The 26,481-nt window shown below is 43.5% G+C and overlaps 1 protein-coding gene across 2 annotated transcripts in view; it reads left to right on the forward strand.

The window, feature by feature from the left end:
• The window catches only part of Ilrun (inflammation and lipid regulator with UBA-like and NBR1-like domains), an 84,958-nt gene extending 58,696 nt beyond the window's left edge, over positions 1-26,262 (forward strand). The window contains exons 4-5 of one of the 2 annotated variants that reach the window (XM_076858875.1): positions 7,793-8,121; positions 23,225-26,262. In XM_076858875.1, coding sequence (XP_076714990.1) covers positions 7,793-8,121; positions 23,225-23,260 — 365 coding nt within the window. In that variant the 3' untranslated portion in view covers positions 23,261-26,262. The remainder of the gene's footprint in view (positions 1-7,792; positions 8,122-23,224) is intronic. The other variant, XM_076858876.1, reaches the window with a different exon arrangement.
• Positions 26,263-26,481: the final 219 nt, after the last annotated feature.

A 26,481-nucleotide genomic window follows, 5' to 3' on the forward strand; every position in this document is an offset into this window, starting at 1 on the left:
TTAATACCAAAATGATTGTTAAAATGTCAGTTTTAATCTGTTGTATGCTAACTACATACAACTGGCTCTTAATTTTGATTCTTTGCATTATCCTTAAACATAATTGTACTGTGAATTTTTAGTTATTTTATGTTCTTAACTGTAGTTTCATGCTATTTTTTAATTAACTTCATTTTTTTTTTTAAATACAGTGTTGCAGTTTGAACCCCTGCCTCACACGTGCTTGATAAGCCATCTACCACTAAGCCACAACTCCAGTCCCTCATGCTATTTTTTTTTCTGCAATTGTGATACCATGCACTCTGATTATGCTTAGTTAGTAGGGTATAGAAGTTTATATTATTGGGATGTTAATATTTATATCTTTTCTGTTAGGAAAAATTGTCTCCATAGGTATTATTTCCTGATTGGTGGGACACTTAAAACTGAGTTGGGCTGGGCACAGTATTGTACCCCTGTAGTCCCAGTGACTTGGGAGGCTGACACAGGAGGATTGCAAGTTGGAGGCCAGTCTCAGAAATTTAGTGAGGCCCTGTCTCAAAATAAAAAAGGGCTGGGAATGTGGCTCAATGGTGAATGCTTCTGGTTTCAATCCCCAGTACCACAAAAACAAAACACACACACAAAAAACAACTGAGCTACATCTGGTTGGGAGTGCTACAGGGTATCAAAGGTAATAAGCATTAACATTAGGATTAAAAAGACGTAATTTCTGGCAGATGTGGTGGCACATGCCTGTAATCTCAGCAGCTCAGGAGGCTGAGGTAGGAGGATTGAAAGTTCAAAGCCAGCTTCAGCAACTTAATGAGGCCCTGAGTAACTTAGGGAATGTCTCAAAATAAAAAATAAAAAGGGCTGGGATGTTGCTCAGTGGTTAAGTACCCCTAGGTTCAATCCTTGAAACAACAAGGAAAAAAAGAAAGAAATAAAAAAAACACCACAAAACAAAATCTGATGTCCAGTTCTGCTTCTATCATATAATAAATTACTGATTGACCTTCAACACTATCAAAGTCACTGAGACTCAGGTGTTTTTATTTTGATTGATTCTGGGGAAACATACAGCATTTATTGTTTTGACTATCTTTTAAGTATGCAGTTCAGTGAGTTAAGTACATTTACATTGTTATACAACCATTGCCAACATACACCTTGGAAGTCTTTGATCTTGCAACTGAAACTCTGTACCCATTAGTAATCAGTTCCCATGCTTCCTCTCAGCCTCTGAAAACCACCGTTCTGGTTTCTATGATTTTGACTACTTTAGATGCCTCATATAAGTGGAATCAGCATTCATTCTTTTGTGACTGGCTTATGTCACTTACCATGAGGTCTTCAAGGTTTATTTATATTGTAGCATATATTAGAATTTCCATTTTTAAGGTTGAGTAATATTCCATTGTATGTAAATACTACATTTTGTTTATCCATTCATCTTTCAGTGGACAGTTGAGTTGTTTCCATCTTTTGGCTATTGTGAATAATGCTGCTACGAACATGGGTATACAAATACCTCCTTGAGACCCTGTTTTCATTCTTCTGGATATATACCTAGAACTGACATATCTATCAATTCCACTTCTATCTCTTAATTTTTTGAAGAATCATACTGTTTTCCACAACAGCTATACTATTTTACTTTCCCATCCGTAGTGCATTAGGGTTCCAGTTTTTCCACATCCTCACCAACATTTGTTATTTTCTGAATGTTGCTTCTAGCCATCCTGATGTATGATAGATGTTATCTCATCATGCTTTTAATTTGTATGTCCCTGATGATTATCGACATTGAATCTCTTTCATGTGCTTATTACACATTTGTGTATCCTCATAGAAGTGTCTGTTCAGTCCTTTGCCCACTTTTAAATTGTGTATTTTTTCTGTTGATTTGTAGTAGTCTTTTTGGATATTTATATCCCCATCCAGATATGTGATTTGCATTTTTTTTTCCATTTCATGGTTCACCTTTTCACTATTGATTACATGGAAGTTTTAGCTTTTATATCCAATATATTTTAAAATTTTACGTTTTTCTGATGTCATATTCCAAATAGTAATTGCCAAATCCAGTGTTAGGAAGCTTTTCCTCTATCCACTCCCCTTTTCCCTATGAGTTTTATAGTTTCAGCTCTTATATTTAGGTTTGTGGTCCTTTTTGAGTTAGTTTTTGTCGGTGGTATGAGGTCAGGGTGCAACTTCATTCTTTAGTTTTCCCAGCACTGTTTTTTGAAGAATGTCCTTTGGCCATTAAATGGTCTTGGCACCTTTGTCTAAATTATTTGCCTCATGAACAGGAGGGTTTGTCTCCAGGCTCTCTATTCTGTTCCATTGGTCTGTATATCTATTTTTCTGGCCAGTACCACACTATTTTGATTACTGTAGCCTTGTAGTAAGTTGTGAAAACAGGAATGACTTTGTCTTTTCTTTCCAATTTGTTTCAATTACTCAGAATTATTTAGCTATTAATGATGTTAAGATCAATCAGAGAGTTCAGGTTGTAATAGCCTCGATACCAACCTTTTGCCTGATAGTTTAAACCGTTGTTGAATATTGTTAGAATCATTTAATTAGAGTTTACAAAGGGGTGATTTCTTTCATACTTGTTTTTGGGGATAGTTCTTCATCAATGATAACTTTATTGAATTTTAGTTTCTACAGAAGAGCTGGTTAAATGCTTAATTCTTCACCTTTGATTTCCAGTTTCTACAGAGTTGGCACTCTGTTATTCTCAGCAACTAATGAATAAAAAAGGAATTGAGGGTTTATTTTGTTTTCTTCTTCTTGTCATTATGAACTCTTAGACTTTCTATAGAAATCTGTTTTAATTCTTTGCAGATAGAGGCAAGGAATCTGTGTTTTTAACATAGAGTCTTCATGATCTTTTCTTAACCATATTTTTTATTTATGCATTATAGTTGTGCATATTGGTAGGATTTGTTGTTACATTATTTGTACATGCACACAATATAACAATAGAATTTGGCCAGTATTATTCCCCAGTATTTCCCCTCCCCCGTCTCCTCCCCTTCCCTTTAGTGCCTTTCCTCTACTCTACTGATCTCCCTCCAGTTTTCCTGAGACTCCCATCCTGTTCACCTTTCTTTTCCTTTTTCCTCTTTGGCTTTCATGTATGAGAGAAAACATTCAACCCTTGGCCTTCTGAATTTCACAGCCTACATGATCTTGATGGAGTTGGTCTACCTGTAGAGCAGAATGATAGAATTTTATTGATTTAAAACAAGTTGTTATTTTGTTGTTATCTTCCATATCAAAGGTGTTATTCAGCAATGAGATAATGTCTAGTTTTATCAAAAGCTGAAGTTCTTATCACTGGAAATTATTTTTATTTTTTTGGTACCAGGGATTAAACCCAGGGGCACTCGATCTCTGAGCCACATCTCCAGTCCTTTTAAAAATATTTTTATTTAGAGAGAGGGTCTCACTGCATTACTCAGAGCCTCACTAAGTTGCTGAGGCTGGCTTTGAACTCAGGATCCTCCTGCCTCAGCCTCCCAAGCCACTGGGATTATAGGTGTGCGCCACCGCACCTAGCTGTACTGATTTTTAACAATTTTATTTTACTAGCAAATTATAGATGCTTGTTCGTGCTTATTTTGATATAATTTGATCATTGTGTTACCTAATTTTAGATACACCAGATTTTCAAAAGCATTCTTACCATAATCTGAGAGGTCTTTGCATATCAGTGTGATCTGTTAGATTATGGACGTGGTCTCCATCTGAGTAAAGTGTCTTCCTTTTATTCTACACTTCAGATAGTCTAAGCTTAAGAAATAAAAAGGGTATGATTTTTCTTTAGTAATTTATTGTATATTTCTATGAAAAGGAAGTTTATATTTTAATAATAAGGTTTGTCATCTATAAAAAGGCCGAATTGAATGGTATAATATTCACAGAGCCTTCTATCTGCAAAGTTCTGACTCAGGTGTCACCCAAAGGCTAGACATTTTAAAATCATGTTTCTCCATTTGCTTACTAAGTTCTGACTAAGTTTACTTGGCGCTTGTTTCTACCTTCTTGACTGCTTTTCTGGGATGTCTTCTTGGCTCTCCCCCCACACACACACTTTCTCCACTTTTCTTTTCTTTTTTTTTTTTTTTTAACTGTGCATTAGAGTTGAACATAATGGTGGTATTTGTTGGGTATTTGTACACCACACAGCATGACAGTATGGTTTGGTCAATACCACTCCCCAGCACTTCCCTCTTCCCTCCTTCTATGCCCTTTTCTCTGCTGATCTCCCTTTGATTTTTCATGAAATCCCCATCCCCCCTTTCTTTTCCTTTTCCTTTCTTCCACATGAGAGAAAACATATGACCCTTTACCTTCTGAGTTTAGCTTATTTTGCTTAACATAATGATCTGACGTTCCATTTTCCTGCAAATGATGTAATTCCATAATTTCAGGTGTCTGCTCATGGCTGGTTCCTAGGCTGGTTCCATAGTTTGGCTCTGGTGAATTGTGCTGCTATAAACATGGGTATGCATGTATCAATATAGTATGATGACTTTAATTCTTTAGGCTAAATATTGAGGAGTGGTGTTCCTGGGTTATATGGTAGTTAGATCTTTTTCTACTAGAGGAACCTCCATACTGATTTCCGTAGTGGTTGTACTAATTTACAATGCCATCAGTAGTGTAAAAGTGTTCCTTTTTCTTTACATCCTCTCCATCATTTATTATTATTTGTATTCTTGTTGACTATTTCTTGACATATTCTTTTCTGTGTCTATGAGTCAAGATACTAGGGCCTAGGAAATGGTAAGTAGCTGTATAGTTAGTTCCCTTTGCTTGGGCTCCCAAGTTTCTACCGTGGACAAACAAGTATGAGTTTAAAGAGCCAGTCATTCTAAGAGGTGGGATGTCTTAGTCTGCTTCTAGATGAAGTCTGACCCTGGGCCCATTTCTTTTGCCATTCAACCTCAGATTCTTTCTCCTGAAATTGAAGCAGTTTCATTGGTTGATTCCCTTTTAAAAGGCTGTGATTGATAAATATCTAGCTAGCAGTTTATCTCAGTAATCAAGTCATTCAGGCACAAATTGGGAATGGCCAGCCTCTATGAAACAAGCCTTTTGGGCCATCCTTACCTTTTTGTTTGTTTGAGTACAAATACACTTATACTATGCAGGGGGTGAATACACTCTGGAGTGCAAGGCCTAGCAGCCATTTACAGGCCTGAAACTGTACCACACAGAAGGCATACTTTCCTGTTGCTGATGACCCACGATGGTGATAACTTTAGTGGATCAGAATTGGTGTTTATAAATCAGGGGCTTCTCAAATGATCTTTCTTCCACAGTTACGGTGTAGAATCAGTGCAACAGCCAAGGCAGAGAGGTGGTTTAAGTGAAATAAGACCCAGTGAGTTAGAGAAGCTTTAGTTCTTTAAGCCAGGGGAAGAAATGTCGTTAGTTTCCTTCAATGATAATGGCTTTCAGAAGAGTGTCCATTCTCATAAGCATTTAGTTCCTGAGCTAAGAGAATGAAGCACATGATCTGTCCAGAGTATGCTGAATTTATAGACTCAGAAAAGAATTTTTAAAATAGATGGGTAGAAGACAAAGAGTTGGAAAAAGTGAACAGTAGTAGAATATGGTACCTCTGATTAAAAATCTAGGATGAGAGAGCATGGAGCAACTCTCCCTCAGGTGACTGCCTTCAGATTGTTCTTTAAGGCCTTTACTGTGTTGGTTCATGAGATTAACTCTGAATCTTGAACATAAGTCTTCTGACCCACCATTCCTGGCACTGCCCCAGATCTCTAAGTGAAGTGGGATGGTGCACATATAACGCTAGATCAGTAGGTGCACTAGTTTGTGTGAACATTTACACTTTCTTTAATGGTAAGCATTGTCTGGAAGGGCGGGGTGACCATGCCTGTGAGTCATGCTAGTGCTGCTAGTGGCTTTAGCTTCCCCTTCTCCAAGTTGAAGAGTTGCTAATTCCAGAAGTGAACAGAAGATGTCACTGCATCTCCATTTACTAGGCTTCCTGGTGGTTGGTACAGCCAGTTCTCAAAATAGCTTACGGGATCACAATACTTAACTATTATGGCTGTATAACATTCTGAGTTCCCCTGCTTTAACCCAAATTTAAAATTGAGTAAACCAAAGAGGGAATTCCTCAAGTTTTCTTAATTGTCTTTTTTTAGTGTGTTTGATCTAGACTTATATATTACTGTACTTCTAGGTAGCTGACAAAATGTATTTGCCTTTTCTTGTCACCCTTTCAGCACCTATTTGGGAGCCTAGATAGTTTTTCACAGTTGTTTTCAACAGGGTTCAACTATTAAAAAGTTTACTGGCCTTTCAGGAGCTCACTTTGAGCATGGGTGGGGGGGCGTGTACCAGGGATTGGACCCCCTCATCAACATCTGAGTCATGTCCCCAGCTCTATTTTGTATTTTATTTAGAGACAGGGCCTCACTGAGTTGCTCAGCACCTCACTGTTGCTGAAATTGGTTTCCAACTTGTGATCTCCTGCCTCAGCCTCCCAGGATACTGGAATTATAGGCGTGTGCCACCATGCCCAGCTTGGTAGCTTACCTTTTTTTTTTTTCCTAAATATTTTTGTTATTGACAGGCCTTATTTATTTATATGTGGTCCTTAGAATCAAACCCAGTGCCTCACACATGCTAGGCATGCACTCTACCACCCAGCCTCAGCCCCCGTCCTTGGTAGCTTACTTTTTAAAAAGCATTCAGCAGGAATGTAGAGGACAGTGTCCTGAAGCGAGGTGCTGAATACCAAAGAAAAATAGCTACTTTCTTTATTTTTCTGTCTGAATCCTTAGCTTTGGCAGTTGAGAAAATCAGAAACTGAATTATGACCTAAGGTGCTTGTTTTTAGAAAACCTACTGTTCAGTATACATAGGTAATAGGATTTCCTGTGTTACACAGAAACAAAGTTGGTAGTCAGTTGGATTACTGTAGAAAGTCTGAGGCCTACCAAAGTTATGGTGTGTTTTGATCAGATGGATTGAGAAAATAGAGTCATATATGTCCCAGTTTGGCTAGGTTAGTGCTGGTTTACACCTCTTACTTGTGTGATTTTTTTTTTTTTAAAGAGAGAGTGAGAGAGAGAGAGAGAGAGAGAATTTTTTAATATTTATTTTTTAGTTATCAACGAACACAACATCTTTGCTTTGTATGTGGTGCTGAGGATCGAACCCGGGCCGCACGCATGCCAGGCGAGCGCGCTACCACTTGAGCCACATCCCCAGCCCTCGTGCGATTATTAATAGTTCCCTTTTTTAATCTCAGTTGTCCTAGTTTGGACAATATATGGTCACTTTAAATTAGCCTAAAAAGAGAGGTTAATATGTTGCAGTTTTAGTCATATTTTTTGACTTATGAACTATGGCTTCCCTGAATTTCTGAGTTGAACATATGCAGGATAACGTAAAACTTACAAAAAACTGTTGATTCTTGCAAGGATAGTTTTTTAGTTTCTGTTTTCATTGTTCTCTGGAGTAATGAGTTCCAAAAATAGCTGTGCAATCAGAATCAACTTGTAAGCTTTTACAAATAAGAGTTTCATGGTTCTCACCACACATCCATACCAGAGTTTGTACTTACCGTTACATAAAAATATAGAACTACATGCAGTTCAAATGCTCTTGACAACTTTGTCAGCAAGCTTTTAAAAGCTATCATATAGATAATCATTCTTTCTGTTGTTTGGATGGTGTTGGGGGGGGGGGCTTGGTGATGGCTGCCTGGGCCTCAGAGGTGTGCCTGGCATTGATATGAGTTGCCTTTTCATTTCAGATGTCATCTGGGTGATTCTCAGTGTGGAGGTGGGTGGACTGTTAGGAGTAACGCAGCAGCTGTCATCTTTTGAAACGGAGTTCAACACACAGCCTCATCGCAAGGTAGAAGGAAACTTCAACCCGTTTGCCTCTCCCCAAAAGAACCGACAATCAGATGAAAACAACTTAAAAGACCCTGGGGGTTCCGGGTTCGACTCGATCAGCAAAAACACATGGGCTCCTGCTCCTGACCAAACCGAGCAAGATCAGAATAGACTCTCACAGAACTCTGTAAATCTGTCCCCCAGCAGTCACGCAAACAACTTATCAGTAGTGACTTACAGTAAGGTAGGTGCCCTCGGAGAAGAGGAGAAGGGATAGGTGGTGGGCCTTGGGATTCGTGATACTCCCCTTCTTGGCAAACCTAGAATCCTGACTGCCACTCAGTGGAGGAGGCTCTGTGAGACTGCTCACCTCTTCTGCCAACACCAGCAACACAAATGCCTACCCCTTCTCCCCTCCCCCACCCCACATCTTGTGGATATTGCTGCATCCACATTTTACTCCCATCTCTCTGTTCTGGTTTGAATGTTGAAAGACCGACTTTTTTTTTTTTTTTTTTTTTAAACCATTAGCATTTACAAAACAAAAGCAAATGTCAAAATATCACTAGCCATGCTTCCAGTGTGGATGTATATAAAGCTGAGAGCACAACAACACACATTTGGGATTTGTTTCTAACTGATTGTTTGGGGTGCTCCCCCCATGAGTAGAAAGAGAAACTCAGTTATCTTGTCCTTATTATTGTTGTTGGACTTTCACTTTATTTACCATGGTTACATGTCTTGTTGACGTCTTTTCAATCTGTTATGGCCCATTGACCTCTTTACCCACAACCCAGCGTGACTCAAGTGATATTTTGACTTTTCAAATGTGGGAGATAAGTGAGAGAAATGTTAGCCGAGAATTTAAATACTCTGTTGTGAGATACCCTTCTAGCTGTATGAGTTCTTGATCTGTTTTCCTCATGCCCTGCTAAGGTGACGGTGGCTCCTGGTTGTTGGTGGGGCTGGTTGATGAAGCCCTGGTGCTGATAGTTCATGGTGGCTGGTGTTGTGTGGTTGAGTATTGGGAGAATTCCCCTGCATTCTTCTCTGATGGAAAATGCTGTCCACTTAAGCCCTGTGTCCCACCTATACAGCTACACAGACTGTGAAGTCGAGTTTTGCTTCATGGTGGCATTCATCCTCAATTTTTAAAGTAAAGTTGTTTATTTGAGGGGCAAGTTGCTCTGTAAAATGGTATTTTTCTGACTGGTGGTTTATATATGGTTTAGATCAAGAGACAACTTAAGAAACCTGGTGATGTGAGTGGTCTTTCTTCACATGGTGTCATAAGAGGAAATTTATTGAGCAGTGGTAACAGAATGGATTGATATGTCGATTGATGGTCTTTATAGAGGATTTTGTGCAGTCATGTTAGTTGTACAGGATATGAGAGGAGTAAATTGGCCATACAATATTGCTGTATTGAGGAAGGACTTCACATCTTAACACTCTTAAATAAAGATTTTCTTTTAACTTATGTAATTCTCCGGAGCCCTTAAATTTTTCTTTCTTAAATTTAATCCTCCAGAGTCTGTGACTGTTCTAAGGGTAGTGAGCAGCCTTGTTAGAATGGAAACTTGAGGCAGCTGAGTTTGATGGGAAGATGAAAGTTGAAAGAAGCAAAATCAGTCACTCCACTGCTCTCTGCACAGGAAGCCCTTAGGCACCTGTGAGCTGTCTTGCTGAGCCATGCTACAGTCTCAGGAGAGGGCTAGCATTCCTGGCCAGGGCACTGCACTCATCTCCTGCATTGTGACATGGTTGTTGTCCTCTTCTTTGGGGACTGATGCTTTTCATCCAATTCCATGATATCATCCAGAGGGTATGGTGGTCTCGTCCTCGTCTTTCCTGCCATCTTTAATTAAGGTCTCATAAGCTAGCTGCTTCCTTTGGAAAAGCTGGATCATGACGAGAGGCTATTGAGGTATTTCTTGAAATTGATGAGCTCTTGGGATGTTTTTATGCACCCTGGGATCATTTAGAAGTTGCTAGAACGCATTGAAAATGTCAGTATTTGGGGTCTTCCTTTTCTCTTAATCTGTGCAGAATCTTATTTCAAAAGTATTTATATGAACCAAAGTTTCATGAAAGTATTTCTGACTCAAATTGAGTCATCTCCATCCATATCTTAGGGCTCCTTAAGAATTTCATTAGGGTATAGACAGTCATCCCTAAGTATTAACACATCTATGCACATCTAGAGTGGAATGTAATTGGCTGTGGTAGGAGACACAGGAGGAATAAAATATGTGATCCCGCCCACTAGGAGCTTTCAGTGCAGCAGGGAGATGAAACAGGCACAGAGCTGTTGTAGAACAGTTCAGCCGAGATGAAGTATGAATTTAGTTAGTAGAGAACATATATAATTTGTTTGCAAAGGGAAATGATGGGGGGTGTGCAATAAGAGAAGCAGATGAAATGGAGGTGGAGTTAAAGGAAAGGGCTTTTCAAAGGTTAGGTGAGATTTGGAAAGATGGCCAGACAGCATGGAGTGGTATGGAGAACGTTTTAAAGTGCCGAGGGCAGAATAAGTAAGGAACCTGTGGTCCAGAGTATGGGTGATGGTCAGATGCAGTAACGCATGCTTGGAATTCCAGATACTGAGGCAGGAGGACTGCAAGTTCGAGGCCAGTTTGGGCAAAGGTCTGGGGATGTAGCTCCATTATAGAGCGTTTGCCTGGTGGAATCCCCAGTGTGTGTGTGTGAGCAGGGGTGGAGTTGTCCCTTTGAGGAGTAGTGAAAAATAATTACAAAGGGCTTTGAAAAATCTTAATACTATATTTAAATGGATACAAATTTATGCTAAAGGGGAGATTTAAAAATGATAGAATCCTAAATATTTATATTTGGCTTTCAAATACACTGCTAAGTTTAAAAGCCAGCATGCTTGAGCTCTGAAGTGTATACTTGACAAAGTGATGCTGTCAGGTATATACTGGAGTTAGTTTTTAACAGTTAAGTACCAGACATGCTTCCAGGTGCTTTGCAGAGATCATCTCATTTTTAGATGAGGAAACAAAAGCTCTGAGTGGCATAGCTGGGATTCTAATCCAGGCACCACATTACTAAAAAGTATTTCCTGGTAGGTGCACTTGGGCTTGCCGTAGGTCCTCTCATTCAGCTGGAAGCTGTGTTGAGGGCCAGCATGAACTGAGTTGACTAGTATCAAGGCAGGAAAGAAGCAGAATTGAAATAAGATAAGTGGTTCTAAAGTAAATTGAGCATTGTCTGTGGCTTCTTGTTTTCACAGAGCTCCCGATTGCTGGGTGTTTAAAATAGTGATGGCTTTTCCTCAGTAAAAATAAAACAATTTTTAACTCTCGGCTGGTGTTATAATAAATTACACCCTTTTATTTATGGATGAATTGAAAAGAAAAGAGAGACCCTGGGCTCTGGTGGTGAAAAGTGTTTTCAGTTTCCCAAAGATGCCATCTTCATTGGATGAGGAGGAGGGGTACCTGGTACACTGGCATCAGCGATCACTGAGTTGGCAATAGATTTTTTATTTTCTCTAAAGAAATTACCTGCATGACATCAAGGCTGGGAAAGAACATGACATTTTGAAGCCCATGACCACAGCTTTAGTTTTCTGCTCCCTCCATAGTTACAGCTTAACTTGCTAAGGTTGGTAGGATGATATGAAAAGATTACTTGAGGTAGCTGCTCTGTGAGGACTGGGTGTGTCTGTCTGCAGAGGGGTCAGGAACTGAACTCCTAGTTGTAAGCTCCCCGGACTCAGTGCTTCATCCCTGCAGGGGATGCTCTAGGTGGGAAGGGCTGCCTCAGCTGCGTCTGGCGACCCAGAGGCCCTGGGCCCTGTGAGAGCTGTCAGGGAGTCAGCAAAGTAAGAACATGCCGACCTGCTCCAAAGATTCATAAATTTGGCTCCTTGGTTTTGTTAAAATTTTGCTATTCTCATTCTCAGCTGAATTGTGGCTGACTTGTCCTGGGTTAGATTAAACATTGATGGAGGTTAAGAACTATTTTAATTCATACTTTTAATGTGATTGCTCCAGAGCCTTTGAGGACCAACAGTCACTACTGCATAGGTGCTCACTGCTGGCTTAAGGCCTGTCACAAAGTGCATTCTAGCACTCTGACTCATCTTTGGGGCCAGGGTCGCTTCTGCTTGGATGGTGAGAGAGTAATATAAAACAATTTACAGAGGTGTGGAAGAAGGGGGGAAAAGGCCTGTTAAAATTAGATATGTTGGGGCTTGGGTTGTGGCTCAGTGGTATAGAGTACTTGCCTAGTATGTGCGAGGCCCTGGGTTTGATCCTCAGCACCACATAAAAATAAATAAATAAAATATTGTGTCCATCTACAACTAAAAAAAACAAATATTAAAAAAATAGATATGCCTTTTAATTACCAGCCAGTAATTTTTAAAATCTCTTAAGTGTTTATTTTGGTGGCACTGCAGAATGAACGCAAGGGGCTCTTTACCACTGAGCTACATCCCCAGCCCTTTTTATTTACTTACTTATTTATTTTGTAATTTTGAGACAGGGTCTCCCTCAGTTGTCAGGGGTTCCACTTTGAACTTGCTATCCTCCTGCCTGAGTAGCTGGAGTTACAGGTATGTGCCACTGCACCCAGCTCTGAATGTTTTCTAAGGCCTTGCAGAGCCATAGGGCACCAAATGGTCTGATTCAGGACAGCTGGAAATAAAGTGTGGCTGGTAAAACAAGTGGCTGTTTTTTAGAACAGCCAAATGCTTTGCTTCCTTTCTCTAAAGGAGTAAGATTTTACACGGGGGGGGGGGGGGGAGTAAATTTATTTATTTTGTTACTTGGACTATGCTATTATTTTGCGTTTGGTCTTACTTAAAAAAATGTTTTGGGCTGATATATGTCGTATGTTTCTACTTTAAACTGGATTATAGTCTGAGCCACTGTTATTACTTCTGCCAAGCGCTGCTTCTGGAGAAACATGCTATTATCTTTGTCGGTAGTTGATCCCAGGGCCTTCAGCTCCTCAGCAGCGCTGCCGAGTGCCATCTGCCCTGCCTGCCCACATCCCCCATCCCTCCCCTCGGAGCTAGAGCAGGAGTCAGTCTGCTTTTATCACATCAGAAGTCAACTTTTTCTACCCAGTGGCTGTGTTGATTAGGGCACAGAGGAGTTATTTTCTCTTCATCCATATGAGGGTTTACAAGTAGTCCTCGGGAGTACTAGAGATTTGGAAAAGGTTGTGTTTCACTGGTCTAACATCTACTTTGAAGTGGCCTGTAAGTTTTAATAATAAGGGATGACTTTGGGGGACTTAGTGAAATTAAATCTAACATTTGCCTAGTTTCTAGGCACTGAATTTGACCAGAAGCCTGGTGATTGGTGTTGTTAGCTGGGCTAACAGTTGGGGGATGTTGGAGGGCACCCATTGCCATGAAACCTGATTATTTTCTATTTTTACGTGCAGATCCTTTTCCTGAAAAGAAGCTGTAAGGACAACTTGTGTCTCTTGATATTTTGTTCAGCCTATGTTGTCCTCTGGCAAAGAACAGGTAGCAAAGCTTGCCAAAGCTATAAAAACTGCCATTTATTAAGCACTTATACTGTGGCAGGCACTGTGCTCAAGACTTTTTAAATTTATTTGTTGTTGAAATTTCATTGTACCAAGTACATCCAAGTAGTTTTACAAAACTCATCACAAAAAACACCAGTCACCTCTCTGCCTCTCAACCCCCAGTTTTGTTCCCCAGAGCCAGCAGGCTCAGTGCTTGACATTCATTATTCATTTAGTCCACACCAGAGTACAGTGAGCACTGTCATGGTTTCTCCTTTACGGTTACTGAGCCTTGAAGTATACAGGTTCCACGACTTGTTCAAGGTCATGCAGCTAGAAAATGGTGAGGCCAGGATGTGAGCAGAAGCAGTTGTCTTGACTCCTGAGCCTGCTCTGTGCTTTAACACTGCACTATATTGCTTTCCAGTCCCAGTGCTCAAGTGCACATTTAATTAGCTAACAGCTGTGGGCTTTCTGTCATGTATGGCTGCATTTCAAATGAGGATCAAGGCAGATACCAAATATTGTGTGACTTCTCCATTACTAAGCCTGTTCTCCCCACAAGCCACTACTTTCTTTCTACCCTCCAAGAAAGGAATGGTTCCTTAGAAACCTCAATACCAAGCCACTTGGGTTTAGATTTTGTTGGCATTGAAATTTCCTTTAAGTCATTCTCTTGATAGCAAAACCTGTAGCTCTTGAAGTTACCAAAAACTTCCTATCCCTTGATGGAGACAAAAAGGTAAATAGTCTCAGTGGTTTTGTTTTTCTGGAGCAAATTTAAAGTTTCCCCTTGAATATACTGAGTATTTGGTTTGCTTGTTTTTGTTTTTTTCCTTTGACACTGGAGGTTGAACCTGGTGGGTGCTTAACCACTGAGCTACATCCCGGCCCTTTTTATTTTTCTATTTTTGAGATAAGATCTCACTAAGTTGTCAAACCCAGCTTTGACCTTGGGATCCTCCTGCCTCGGCCTCCCAAGTAGCTGGGATTACAGGCCTGCATCAACATGCCCAGATATTTAATATTGGAGATTTTTATAAAGATCCAAATGGAGTTTTGACAAGTGGCCTATTGCATATCCAAGCTAAGTATAAAGTTTAGAAGAGGAATTTAGGATTGAGGTAAAGATATAAATTTCTATATCGTGTCACATTGATAGTGTCTAATACTGTGAGATGGGGTATGATCCCCTAAATGATAAACACAGAGTAGGATATCTTGGTTGCCTGGCTACAGCTGCTAACATTTTAAGCCAAATAAACTTTTTTCTTTTTGAGCATGGCAGGAGTGTTTGTTCTTAGGTGCTGTGTGATGTTTCGCAGCGTCACACACTTAATGCCATAAGTGCGATGCTCCCTCTTTACAGTATTACAGTGCCACAGAGTGTCTCCAGGCACTGCCAAGTGTCCCTGGGGGAGCAGAGCCCTCCCACTGATACAGAGAAGAGGTTCGAAGTCAGGGTGAGGCTTAACATTGTCTGTGACATGCTGTCTAAAGCATCTTCGCTGCACTGGATTTTTCTTTTAGGAGCTGGGATTAACCTAGTACCTCCTAAGAGGATGTGCTTTACTATGGAGCTACACCCTCATTTTATTTTTGTTTTTTTAATATTTATTTATTTATTAGTTGTAGTTGCACAAAATACCTCTATTTATATGTGGTACTGAGGACTGAATCCAAGGCCTCGCACATGCTAGGCAAGCGCTCTACCACTGAGCCACAAGTCCAGCCCCCACCCCCATTGTATTTTTATTCTTAATTCACAACATTCTTGTAACTTTTGTAGTTATATAAAACAGCAGGGAAGCTTTAAGTGATTGCTGACATTCCCCCAGCAAATTGAGGTTGGGCCATGGGCTGGAACTGAGGGACCCAGTTTGATTCTGATGTTGTAGATCACACTGTTGATGAGGTTTGCTGGCAAGCAAAGTTGGTTGCCTGGGCTCTGAAGGTAATTTAGACACTAGTGTCAGATTGTACAGACCTTCTCATTCACCTGTGAGAGCTGCAGAAGAATTTGTGGCCAAGGAGGAAGCAGTGCAGAGCATCTAAGGGACCTGCCCAAGCTCTGTGGCAGTTGAGCACATTCTGTACCTTAGGGGACTTGCCAGAAGACTTGATATTACGGTGATTCTCTTTTTGAAAACCCAGAAGAGCCAGTAAAGTTCTCCCAGCTTTGCTGGTGTTTGCATTGGCATGGGTCATGTGTGTAGTTTTTAAATAAATTAAGCAAACACTGTGGACTTAGAAAAATGTCTTTTGTTGTTTGTAATGTTGCTATCTGAAAATAAAAAGTATGTCCAGGAACTCTCCCTTTTGTACCTCAACAGCTTCAAAAGCTGTCCAGCTCCATTTTATTTGCTTTGAGGCTCAGAGCATTGTCTTAGACTTTTCTGATGCTGGGCAGTCTTGTAGCAAAAATGGAGCTAGTGTCCAGGGTTGCTGTTGTACTTATTTGGGTTGTAAGGATGCTTTCTCCTGTACTCAAATTCAGCATTTTAATTTCTAATGAATATTTCAGAGTTGAACTGGTGAAAGTACAGGTTCAAATAGATAAAAGTGTAATTCTGAAGTGTGTGAATTTATCTGCAGGTATGGATGTTCAGGTTTCAAATTAATTAATTGTTCTCAGCTCAGCCTGCTGTGACTGTATTCTAACAAGACTAACATAAAATATTGTACCTCAGGGAAGATGTGGGCTTCCTTGTGGCTCAACTTAAAGTGAGGCCCTTTCCAGAGTCCCTTGGAAGGATCTGAGGGTCTTGGGCATTTTCCCCATGATGCTGTTGTCTTAAGGACTGATTAAGTCAAGCTAAAATTGATTGCTTTACACAAAGTTAGCCTTGATACTATTGAGTCAGAAAGCGAGATCTCCTGGGTACTCAGCCTGTGCTAATTCCTATCTCCAAATAATTTACTGATTACAAAGTGATCAGCCCATAGGAAAGAATGAGAGCCAGTAAAGGTAAAGTAAGCTGAGTTCCAGTGCTCACAGGTGTTTGGGAGAAGAAAACAGTAAGGTTTGGAGTAGTTAAGATATGGTATTTTGATGGATTTGAACTGAATTAGAGGAAAGAATCACCACTTTCAGGAAGGCCCAGAAGCAACCATGGGCAGGGTGTATGCAGGGGACACTGGCCAGCCAGCTGGCTGCAGTGAGCTTAGAAAGGGTGGGGCGAAAAATCCGAGGAAGACCTTTGAGAGCCACGCAAAAGAGGGTTCCATGTTTAATGTGAAAGGAAACAGAGCCAGCAGTGCTTCTGAGCAAGGACGGGTCAAGATGTAACCCAGTATGACCAGGACCAAGGAGAAGACAGCTTACTCTATTCCTATAACCAGCTAGCCAGCCAGCCATTGTGGGGGGCGATGCCTGTGAGTTAATCGTGAGATGGCCAGGGCAAATGATAGCTTTTAAGGAAAGAGTAGTTGACAAAAAAAGGTTGTAAGAGCTTGAAAGTGTGAGAGGAAGTGGGACCAGCAGACTTACCTGTGTTTTAGCAGAGCTCCCATAATGCAGTGACAATGGCTGTGTGGCTAGGAAGGAGGATAAGCTGCTTTTCTTTGGGTGTCCTCCCCATAGGAACTCCTGCCAGTCTCTTTCTTCCTTTTAGGAATCCTTTAAGAGATACCCACAGAGAGCTCTGCGAGCACCCTACTTGGATTCTATCATATTGATTCATGGTGTCTTTAAAGCTAGAAGAAGTCCAAATAGCAGATAACTTTTTCTGACATCTTTCTGAAGATAGAAAGGGAAAGTCATAGTCAGATAGGATCCTTCATCTCCTTGTCGAACTTTTAATAAAACAGTTTCATTGAGCTATGTTGGAGTTTGATGGCGATTCTCTTAATCTGAAGGGGGGTGGTAAGTGGAGCTGTGGAGTTGCTTTTGGCCATGGGTAGCTTGGATGAATGGGAGGAGGAAGGCTGGAGGGTGCATGGAGGGAAGAAAGGAGGTTAGACAGACATGGGTGATAGGGAGGTTAGAAGGATGGGTGGTGAAGGGTTGGTAAGTGGAAGGAGGATGGCTGGATAGAGAAGTTCCCCAGCAGCATTACATTTAGTTAAGAGCAACAGAAAAACTGTTCTAAGAGGTGAGTATGAAAAATGGATATACAGGGCTTTTAAAAAGATACTAAGGAGCTGGGGGCATGACTCAATGGTACAGTGCTTGCCTAGCACGTGTGAGGCCTGGATTTGATGCCCAGCTCTGGGGGAGCAAAAGGTTGAGCACACATATGCACGTGCAGAAGACTGTGAATTAAGCCTGCCCTGTGATCAGCCCTTATGCCTTAAAAATAAGTTTTTTCCAGTTCTTTGCTGGTTCTTACCCTTATCCTCAGCTAAGACAAGAAATTTTTGAATTTGGGGGGGATTTTCCCATGAAAGTGGCTTGAAAAGTAATGTTAAGTCATCGGTAGAAGTCCTCTCATGCTGAAGTGGCCCTTCTATACCACCAGCAAGCTACCTTGCACACAGTGGACTGTGTGCAGTCAGCAGTCACCAAGGAAGGCCCTGGTTTGAATATCCTCAGAGAGTGCTCATCATTCTGCCTGTTACTCCAGCAGGTTTAATTTCATTTCTAGTTAATGAGAGACTAATGGTTGATCAGGCCATGTTGGTCTCTGGCCCCTGCCACCCAGGCCAGGCCTGTGAGCTGGGCCTCACCACACCATGATTGCAGTACAGGATCAGGACAGAACTTGGTAGTAAACCCTGTATTCTTCTGTGTTTGCATTCAGTGTACATAAGTGATTTAAAAAAAAAAAAAGAAGAAGAAGAAGAAGCACTAGGCTGGTGAAGCGCTGACTGGGACTGGCCCAGGAAATGAGGAGGAGGAGGAGGAGGAGGAGGAGGAGGAGGAGGAGGAGGAGGAGGAGGAGGAAGAGGAGGGCCTCATGGTGTTATCTGATGCTGCCATCAGTATACACTGGGAGAGCATGTTATTTTGCAGCCATGCAGCAAATGCTCCTGTCTTTTATTAACCTGTGTGAACCTTTTTATTTATTTAAACCAAATTACAAATAAAAGCAAAATAAAGACAGGTATGTGAAAGTTTCTGTGTTGTGGTGGTTTATCTTAAACAAGTTTTCATATAAAGAGTAACCCAAAAAGCTTTCAGTGAGACAGCCTTTTTTCATTAGGAATTTTGGCCGTCTCCTTTTTTTCCTAGAAGGTTAGAAAACAGAGAATTGGCTCAGCGGTGCAGCACCTTTCACAGTTCCTTCCTTCATTTTACTGACATTTCAGTCCACTGTGTGCACGGCACAGATAATCAACAAGAACAAGCCCTACCCCGCACAGGCGGCCTGCTCTCCTGATAGCACGTCACTGACTACTATTCAAAATTGAATGAACTTTAAAAAAATTCTAGCATACAGTTAATGTTTTCTCATTGACAGTTTAAAAAAATATATTTTAATTGTTGATGGACATTTATTTATTTGTATGTGGTGCTGAGAATCGAACCCAGTGTCTCGCACATGCTAGGCAAGCACTCTTTCATGGAGCTACAACTCCGGCCCTCATTGACAGATTTTTAGTATAGATTTGAGCATCCCTAATTTAGAAATCCAAAATGCAACAAAATCAAAACTTTTAGAACATCAATATAATGTCACCACTAGTGGAAAATTCCACACCATGAAACTTTGTTTTATGCACAAAATTATGAAACTGAAATTATTTGTATATACAAAATAAGTGAATTTCATTTGTAGACTTGGATCCCATTCCCAATATACTTTTTTGGGGGGCGGGGGGCGGTGTCAGGGATTGAAAGCAGGACTGCTTTACCACCAAGTCACAATCCCAGTTCTTGGTTTTTTTTTTTTTTATTTTTTATTCTAAGTTGCTGAGGCTGACCTTGAACCTTGTTATCCTCCTGCCTTAGCCTCCCCAGTTCCTGGGATTACAGACAGGCACCATCATGCCCAGCTCAATATATCCCGTGCTATATATGCAAATCTTCAAAAATCCCAAACACATCTAGTCCCAGCCATTTCAGGTAAGAGATATACAATGTGTACCCCTTTTTGGAAAGGTGATTTTGACCTTCATAATTTTGGGAAGAACTCTTAAGGTGTTGCAGGTGTGGGGCTGATCCATGCACTGTGGCTTTTGAAAACAGCAAGTAGAGAAGGTCCTAACTAAAGTAGGATATAAAAATGTTTGTGTGTGTTGTGTTGGTTTTTTGAGACAGGGTCTCTCACTGTTGCCCACACTGGTCTCCTGGGCACAAGCAGTCCATGGTGTCCAGCCACAAGTCATTTTCTGGTTTCAAGTATTTGTGTCCTCTGTAAATATGGTTAAGTGAGTCTGGCTGCTGATCTTTATGTGATAGGACAAGATTCCTCATAGTCAAGGGCGGCCTTCAGCATCAGATTCACCAAAATCACTCTTAAAGACAAGTCATTGATGTCAGATTAGTTAGTATTGGCATCTGCTTTTCTTGCAGATAAAGAAGAGCTGCTAGTTACCCCAGAGGACAGCGAACACTCTCTATATTTCTCCAGTCTTCCTTTAGGACAGGATGGGGTTGGCCCCCGGAACTGTGACACCGGCTCGTAGAGCTCTAGCAGAGTTCTGGGGACAGGCCTTCCATCTTGAACATACATACCTCCATCCCTCTGCTAGGAAAGGCATTTCCCACTTGGTCTTCTGCCATGGGACGCCCTGGACAAACTGTTCTTGGATTCTTTGCCAGCTTTCTCCTGTACAACTGGTGTTGAGTTGCCCGTGTTCTGTGATCCACTATAATCCTACATGCAGGGACTCTAGATCATAGAGTGGTTTTGAAATAGGATTGGCTCCCTCTCCCTTCCTTGAACTGATGGTAGTTGATTAGGGGAAGCAGAATAATCTTGTTCCTCAAGCCACCTTTCTGCACCAGTTAAGCATCAGGCACTCCTCCCCTGGGTTAAAGGAAATTGGGTAGCATTCTTCCTTTGGAAAAGCACAGAACCTCAGTTATTAAATAGAGGATCCATGATGACTATAATCTAAGCTAGTTAAATTCGACACTTAATGATCTGAGGGCCAGGACGGTCAGGTGGGAATCTGAAAGTGCTCATCTCTTTCCCCTGACAGTTGCACAGAACCCCCTGTGCTTATCTGTTAAACGGGAAGCACAGCAGCTCTAGAGGAAAGTCTCATCTTCCCTTCTCTGCGTGTTCCACACCAGTCACGGCCCATCCCTGCACTGTAGAGGCGCACAGGCAGGGTGGAGCTCTGGGCCAAGAAGCAGTTACTTTTAGGGTAAAGGGGGAGATATTTCATAGAAAACAATACTATTTGCTTTTCAAGTTGTCTTTGTGCACTTTTTTCCTGCACAGAAACCTGGTGTTAAATCTTAGAGAACCTAAGCTTCTGTTGCTCCCCCTGTTCACTCTGGATGAGCGGGTGTTGGGAAATGCTGAGTTAGCAGCTTGTTTTAAGCGGCTTTACCTCCTACCTCTGGGGCACATGGCCTTCCTTGGAAGTTGTGCCAGGTGGAGTCTGAGAGCCCTTTGCCACCCTTGATTGAGCTGGTAGTGCCGAGGCTGCTGACAGAGCTGCCACCTTGGCTTGCTTGCTGGAGGCAGAGTTGGCTCAGGGATCAGCAGGTCTTGTGGGATTTTGGCATTTGAAGCACCAGCTGCTCCATTTACCAGTGCTGTGCCCTCGATCAGGTTACCTCACTTCTCTTGAGCCGGGAGATCATGTTTGTCTCAGTGGATCCTTTGTGAGGATTAAAGAGAACATTTCAGGCACTGTGGCCATGCTTGGCGTGTGGTTGAGCTCCTCAGTTAGGCCTGCCCATCCTGGGGCTCCCTCCTTCTGATATTTTGTTCAGTGATACCTCAAAGCAGTAGATTCTGGTCTTCAGGGGCTTTATGTGGAAAAACACAGTGGTGAGGGGGATTCCATCATTTCCACAAAGAAGAAGAAAAAAACTATGGAAAATTTAATCTCATGTTCCCCATTCTTGGTGGCTTTGACCTCTGTCTGGCCTAAACATGACCAGAGGATGTTTCTCTTAGAATACTGTTTTGCAGCTTCCTGAGCCAGGCACTTTGTGTCAACTCCCAAAACCTTAAATCTGGAAAGGTTATGGAGCAAGCTGAGGTGGTGGAGGGAAGAGTCCCCACCAGGGTTACTTGGTGAGTGGGTGCAAAGCTGGAAGCAGCATCTGGGTTTCCTCCCCAGTCTGCACATCAGCATCCCACTGCAGTGGGAACTGGGAGGGCTCTGCAAACTCTCATCACCTCCCCTATCTTTTCCTGGGCCCTAGGAAGCTATGACCAAATGGATAGCATGAACCAACACTTATCCCTAAGCCTACGCAACTGTTTAGAATACCTGGCTTTGGAAGGGCCACTGTTGTAGAACATGGGGGGGTGGGGGTCTGACACTCCAGGCAGTAGCCCGAGAAATCCTATCCTCCTCCAGTTCCCAATTCAATGAGTGTCTCTTGGGTGCCTGCTAAGGGCTAGGTACCGTGCCTGCAGCGTGACAGCAAAGAAAGCGCACTAACGATGTAAATGGATTCTGATCATAGGCAACCCTGCAAACTGGCACTTTTATTCCTTTTCAAAGAAATCTTTTTTTGTGTGTTTGTTTTTTTAAAGCACTCATTCTGGCTCTGCCCATGTTCAATCAGATTAATGGAAAAACGTGATCTTGGTCTCCCTGTGCCTTCCTGCTCTGAGTTGGGCTCAGATTCAGGGTTCTTCCTGTGGTCATGCAGCACGGGGAACACTCCTCAGGTCATTTCTCATGGGGATGACTGAGTGCTTGCTCTTCACACCAGCTAATCCCTGCAGCCTCTAGGCCTGTGTGGGATATAGGGGGATTGGCTACCAGTCAGCTGTGCACTTTCAGGTCTTACATTAAATGATTTCACCAAGGAAGAGGGGAGAGCAGAGTGAGGCACACCATCCTGCAGTGTGTGATGTGACTGCTTTTGGTGTTGGCACATCTCATCTGGTATCTCATTCTGAATCTAAAGGAAAAGCAAGACCAGGAAGCCTTTTCCACCCAGCCAGACCTATGGAACGTGACTTTGGGAATTTGTAGTAAGCCCCAAGGAGAACAAAGAACACTGCAGCCCGCAGACTTAGGTTTGAGTCCTGGCTATGCTTCTTACCAACCGTGCAACCTTGAACAAGTCTTTTTAGTCTGTAGTAAAAGAGGCATCTCCCAGATGGGTGTGGCCATATTCACTTGCTTTCAGGGCAGAGGTGAGTGAGGACTAATGACAGCAAAGTACCAGTTCCCAGTACTGTGCCTGGTCCTGGTTGCTGGCTAGATGGTTGCGGTTCCTGCCATGTTATCTCCATTGTTACAAGTGTGTTAGCCAAGCTGGGCATGGTGGCATATTGCCTGTAATCGCAGTGGCTAGAGAGGTTGAGACAAGAGGATTGGGAGTTCAAAGCCAGCCTCAGCAACTTAGCGAGGCGCTAAGCAACTCAGTGAGACCCTGTCTCTAAATATGCACAATAGGACTGGGGATGTGGCTCAGTGGTCAAGTGCCCCTGAGTTCAGTCCCTGATGTCCAAAAAAAACCAGAAAGTGGTGCATGAGGGTGTTCAGCACAGAGGACGAGACACTATTGACAAGAAGGGAATAGGAAAGCTTTGGGACCTGGGTGGGTGAAGATTGGCACCATCTGATCCACTTGCAGCAAGATGAGCAGTGTCTCCCCTCTCTGCACTGCATGATTTGGTGAGAAACACTCAGCCTTGTCTGTGACTGGGGCATCCTTCTGGCTCTCCTGGGGACCCTAGATTCCCGTGCTTGGTTTGGTTGTCAGGCTGCCTCTGTGTCTGCCGTCACTGACTGTCTTCACTCTCTTCCAGGGGCTCCACGGGCCTTACCCCTTCGGCCAGTCTTAAACGGGTGTCAGCAAGAAGAAAAATTAACAAAAGACAGAAGGCCCGACTTTGGGGGGGGGAGGGCAAGGGGTTCCTCTGGATTGCAAACCACATCGCACGGATCCCTGCTCTGATCTCCCATCCCGGAAGAAGAGGAAGAAGCAAAACAGAACTAGTTTTGAGTAAACTCAGTATGCATGTGTGAATGCTGAATCCCAGGAATGGTGTTGAGGCTACCAAGAAGAGATCCATGCAGCCACCTTGGGCTGTGCTTATTAGGTGTCAGTCTACCAAGTTGTTAGGTCACTCGGGAAGGGGGAAAAGTTTTAAATGGGGGAAAATAAGCCATCTTTTTAAACAAAAATTATTTTGCCTACAGAGAGGTTGTAGCTTTGAGCACATGTTAATTTTCCCCCTTTCTTCTCTTTTATTTTTTTTTAAGTAAGGGATAACACTCTATAGAATAGTGCTTGCTCTGGAAGCCACTCAGGTTGAAGCCGGTGGCAAGCTCGGGGCCCCCGCGGGTCAGCGCTGCAGGAGCGCACTGCCGAGCCGCCCGGTCCCGGGAGTTGACCCATTTGTTTTCAGTGGCATCACCCTCCCTCTCTCCTCTCTCTAATCCTCTGTTGATTTACACCTTTGACATTAGTATTTGTCAACCCTGTGGCTTGTGAGCATCAGAACCTCTCTGAAGACCAAACTTCCCTGTGTGGCCAGCAGAGGAAGCCTTGAGGACAGATCTCTGCTGACGTGGGAGTTTCTGAGGCCGAGAGGTGTCATTCTGCACACACTGGTAACAGTTCAGATTGTTCCTCTTCCATGTTCCTCTTGGCAGAGAATGCCACCACACTTCCTGCCCTCCGTTCTTCATGCAGTGGCCCCCATTCACTCTGGGGACAGCACCTCTGCTGGGTAGATGCGTGCGCCTTGTGTGCACATGGGGCTGGTGCAGCTCGCCAGCCCGCGCACAGCAGCAGCAAGCGCTTCTCTGTCGCCGCACAGCTCCCTTCCTCCGTGTCCTTTCAGTTGTCCTCTGTGGTGTCTCCACAGCCTGTTAGTGGAGGCCGAGCTGTTAAGATATGAAAATACAGCCCCGAGTGGGGAACTGGTCACGGGAAGGACCACAGCCACTGACTGCTTGATCTTGGAGACCACATTTAGGTGGAAATGAGAGGCCCCCGCCCCCAACAGGAGACCTGGTCCATGGTGGGCGTGGGCCTGCCGGTGTCCTGTGGATTCCAGGCAGGCTGGATGTGGACGTCTCATGGGAAGCTTGAATCAGGCTAGAACAGCTGTCTGCCAAAGATACTCGAATATGCAAAGTCCCTCTCTCTTCTCAGCCCCCTCCTTCCCTAAGTCTAGTTGGCTTGAGAGCAGGGAGATGGATCCAGGGTGTGGTTGCAGGGTCCCCTACCTGTGATCACACCCCTTTCTGCTCCAGGGAGGTGAGAAGAGCAGGGAGGCCCAGGATGAGTGGCTGCAAGGGGTCAGATGGCCTGGGTGTGGGTGAGGGTCTGCCTGCCTGCCTGTCTCTGTCTCTGGGTGTCTGAGTTCCAAAAAAATGTGTGGTGTTTGTTGCTCCTCCTCCTCTTCTAAGACTGTTTTTAAATGCTTGATTGTGGGAGAAAAGCTTGTATGACATTTTCCCTTTCATCTCTCCACCTCCCCAAAAAAACTAACTGGGGAATAAACTGGCTCACTGTGGAGCCCGTAGAGGGCTGGGCTGAGCTGGGCTGGACCAGGGCTTCTCTGCAGCACCTACTTTCTATGCACATGAGTGCCCCACTCCCCAGTGGAGCCCAGGGGAGACCCTGCCGGGGGCCCATATCACACGGCTCAAGATAGTCTTTTGTTGGTGCCAATCTCCTAGGACACTGCCACCCTGGAACGCGCACCTGCTTGCTAGCCTTGAAGCAGGGCCTCTCCAGTGGCCTTTGGCAGGATCGTGGGAGGCTTCATGACCCCTCCTTTCCTGGCTTCCCCACCTGCCCCACAGTAGGTGCCCATTCCCACTTTCCCCACAGGGCTACCTGCCCTGACTCAGCAGGGGTGCCAACCAGCCAGCCAGCCACCCTCTTGAAGTCCAGCCCTGCCAGAGCCATCCGCTCCTCTTGCTTGTAGGCATCTTCCCCTGGCAAATTAGATGTCCCATGTACCTTGACTTCCTTCCTAAGAACAGTTTCTGAACCTGGCCTTGGAAAGATGAGCCTCAAGCAAGTTCAAGCCCTGCTCTGTGGCTTCCCAGGGTCAGAAGAGGGTCCTGGCCATTTGCTCTCCCTCCCCTCAGTGGCATGGCTTCTGAGCAGTGCTTGATGCCCCTTTCTCCTCCCCTGCCGCTTGGCTAGTAGAGGCTGCCTCTCATCTCCAGCAGCCCTTGCTCCTCTTAAAATCTTCTGGACAGGACCGCCAGCGTCAGGCACCCAAGAAGCAAGGGCAAGTGCCATCTTTGGGTGATAGGGCCAGGGGGGTGCAGTCTTGGGAAGAACCTGTCCGTCCGTGTGCATGGAGTGAAAGGGGTGTGTGTGTGTGTGTGTGTGTGTGTGTGTGCGCGCCTTTTCTTTTTGCCACGGGGACATTGAATTTGGGGCATTTTTTTCTACAAGAAACAGCCTTCTCTGCCCCAGTAAGGACTGGCTGTGACTTCAAGGCACTTTGAGCCTAGGAAAACCTCACCAAGACAGCCAGTGGCCTGGGGGCGCCAAGGTGGGAAGTGGGCATGAAAGTAAACACCTCCCCAAATTCAGTCCAACCCCCAGCAGGAGAGCGCGGCAGGGTTGCCAGGGCTCAGAAATGTAAACTGATCCTCTCCCCTCCCCCACCCGCCTTGTGCCTCAGTTTCCCTTTGTACCCTTGGGTGAATGCAGGGGCGGTGACGGCCTCCCCTTCCACCTGGACGGTGGTGTGTGTGGCGAGCAAGCTGGTTGGTGTGTGTGGTGGGGCCGATGGGGCCTAGGAGGAGGTGAAGACGAGGAGGTCTTTCCTGACTGTAAAGATGAATATTTGTATGATTAAATTAACACAAAAAAAAAGCTCTGCATGTGTCTCTGAGTCTCATTTCACCTTCAAGCCTGTGTGTGGCCCGCTTGGCCTGATGGTGGCCCTGCAATGTACACTGAGTGGTCTTGGGGGTCTCCCCTTTGCAGATGGAAAAGCTGAGGTCCTAAGGATCATTGTATTGGGGGATGTCAGTCCTGGATTACAACTGTCCTTCCTGGTACCCAGTGACCAGAAAGGCAAAGGAA

This window comes from Callospermophilus lateralis, chromosome 6, assembly GCF_048772815.1.
Source record: "Callospermophilus lateralis isolate mCalLat2 chromosome 6, mCalLat2.hap1, whole genome shotgun sequence".
Classification (NCBI taxonomy): domain Eukaryota; kingdom Metazoa; phylum Chordata; class Mammalia; order Rodentia; family Sciuridae; genus Callospermophilus; species Callospermophilus lateralis.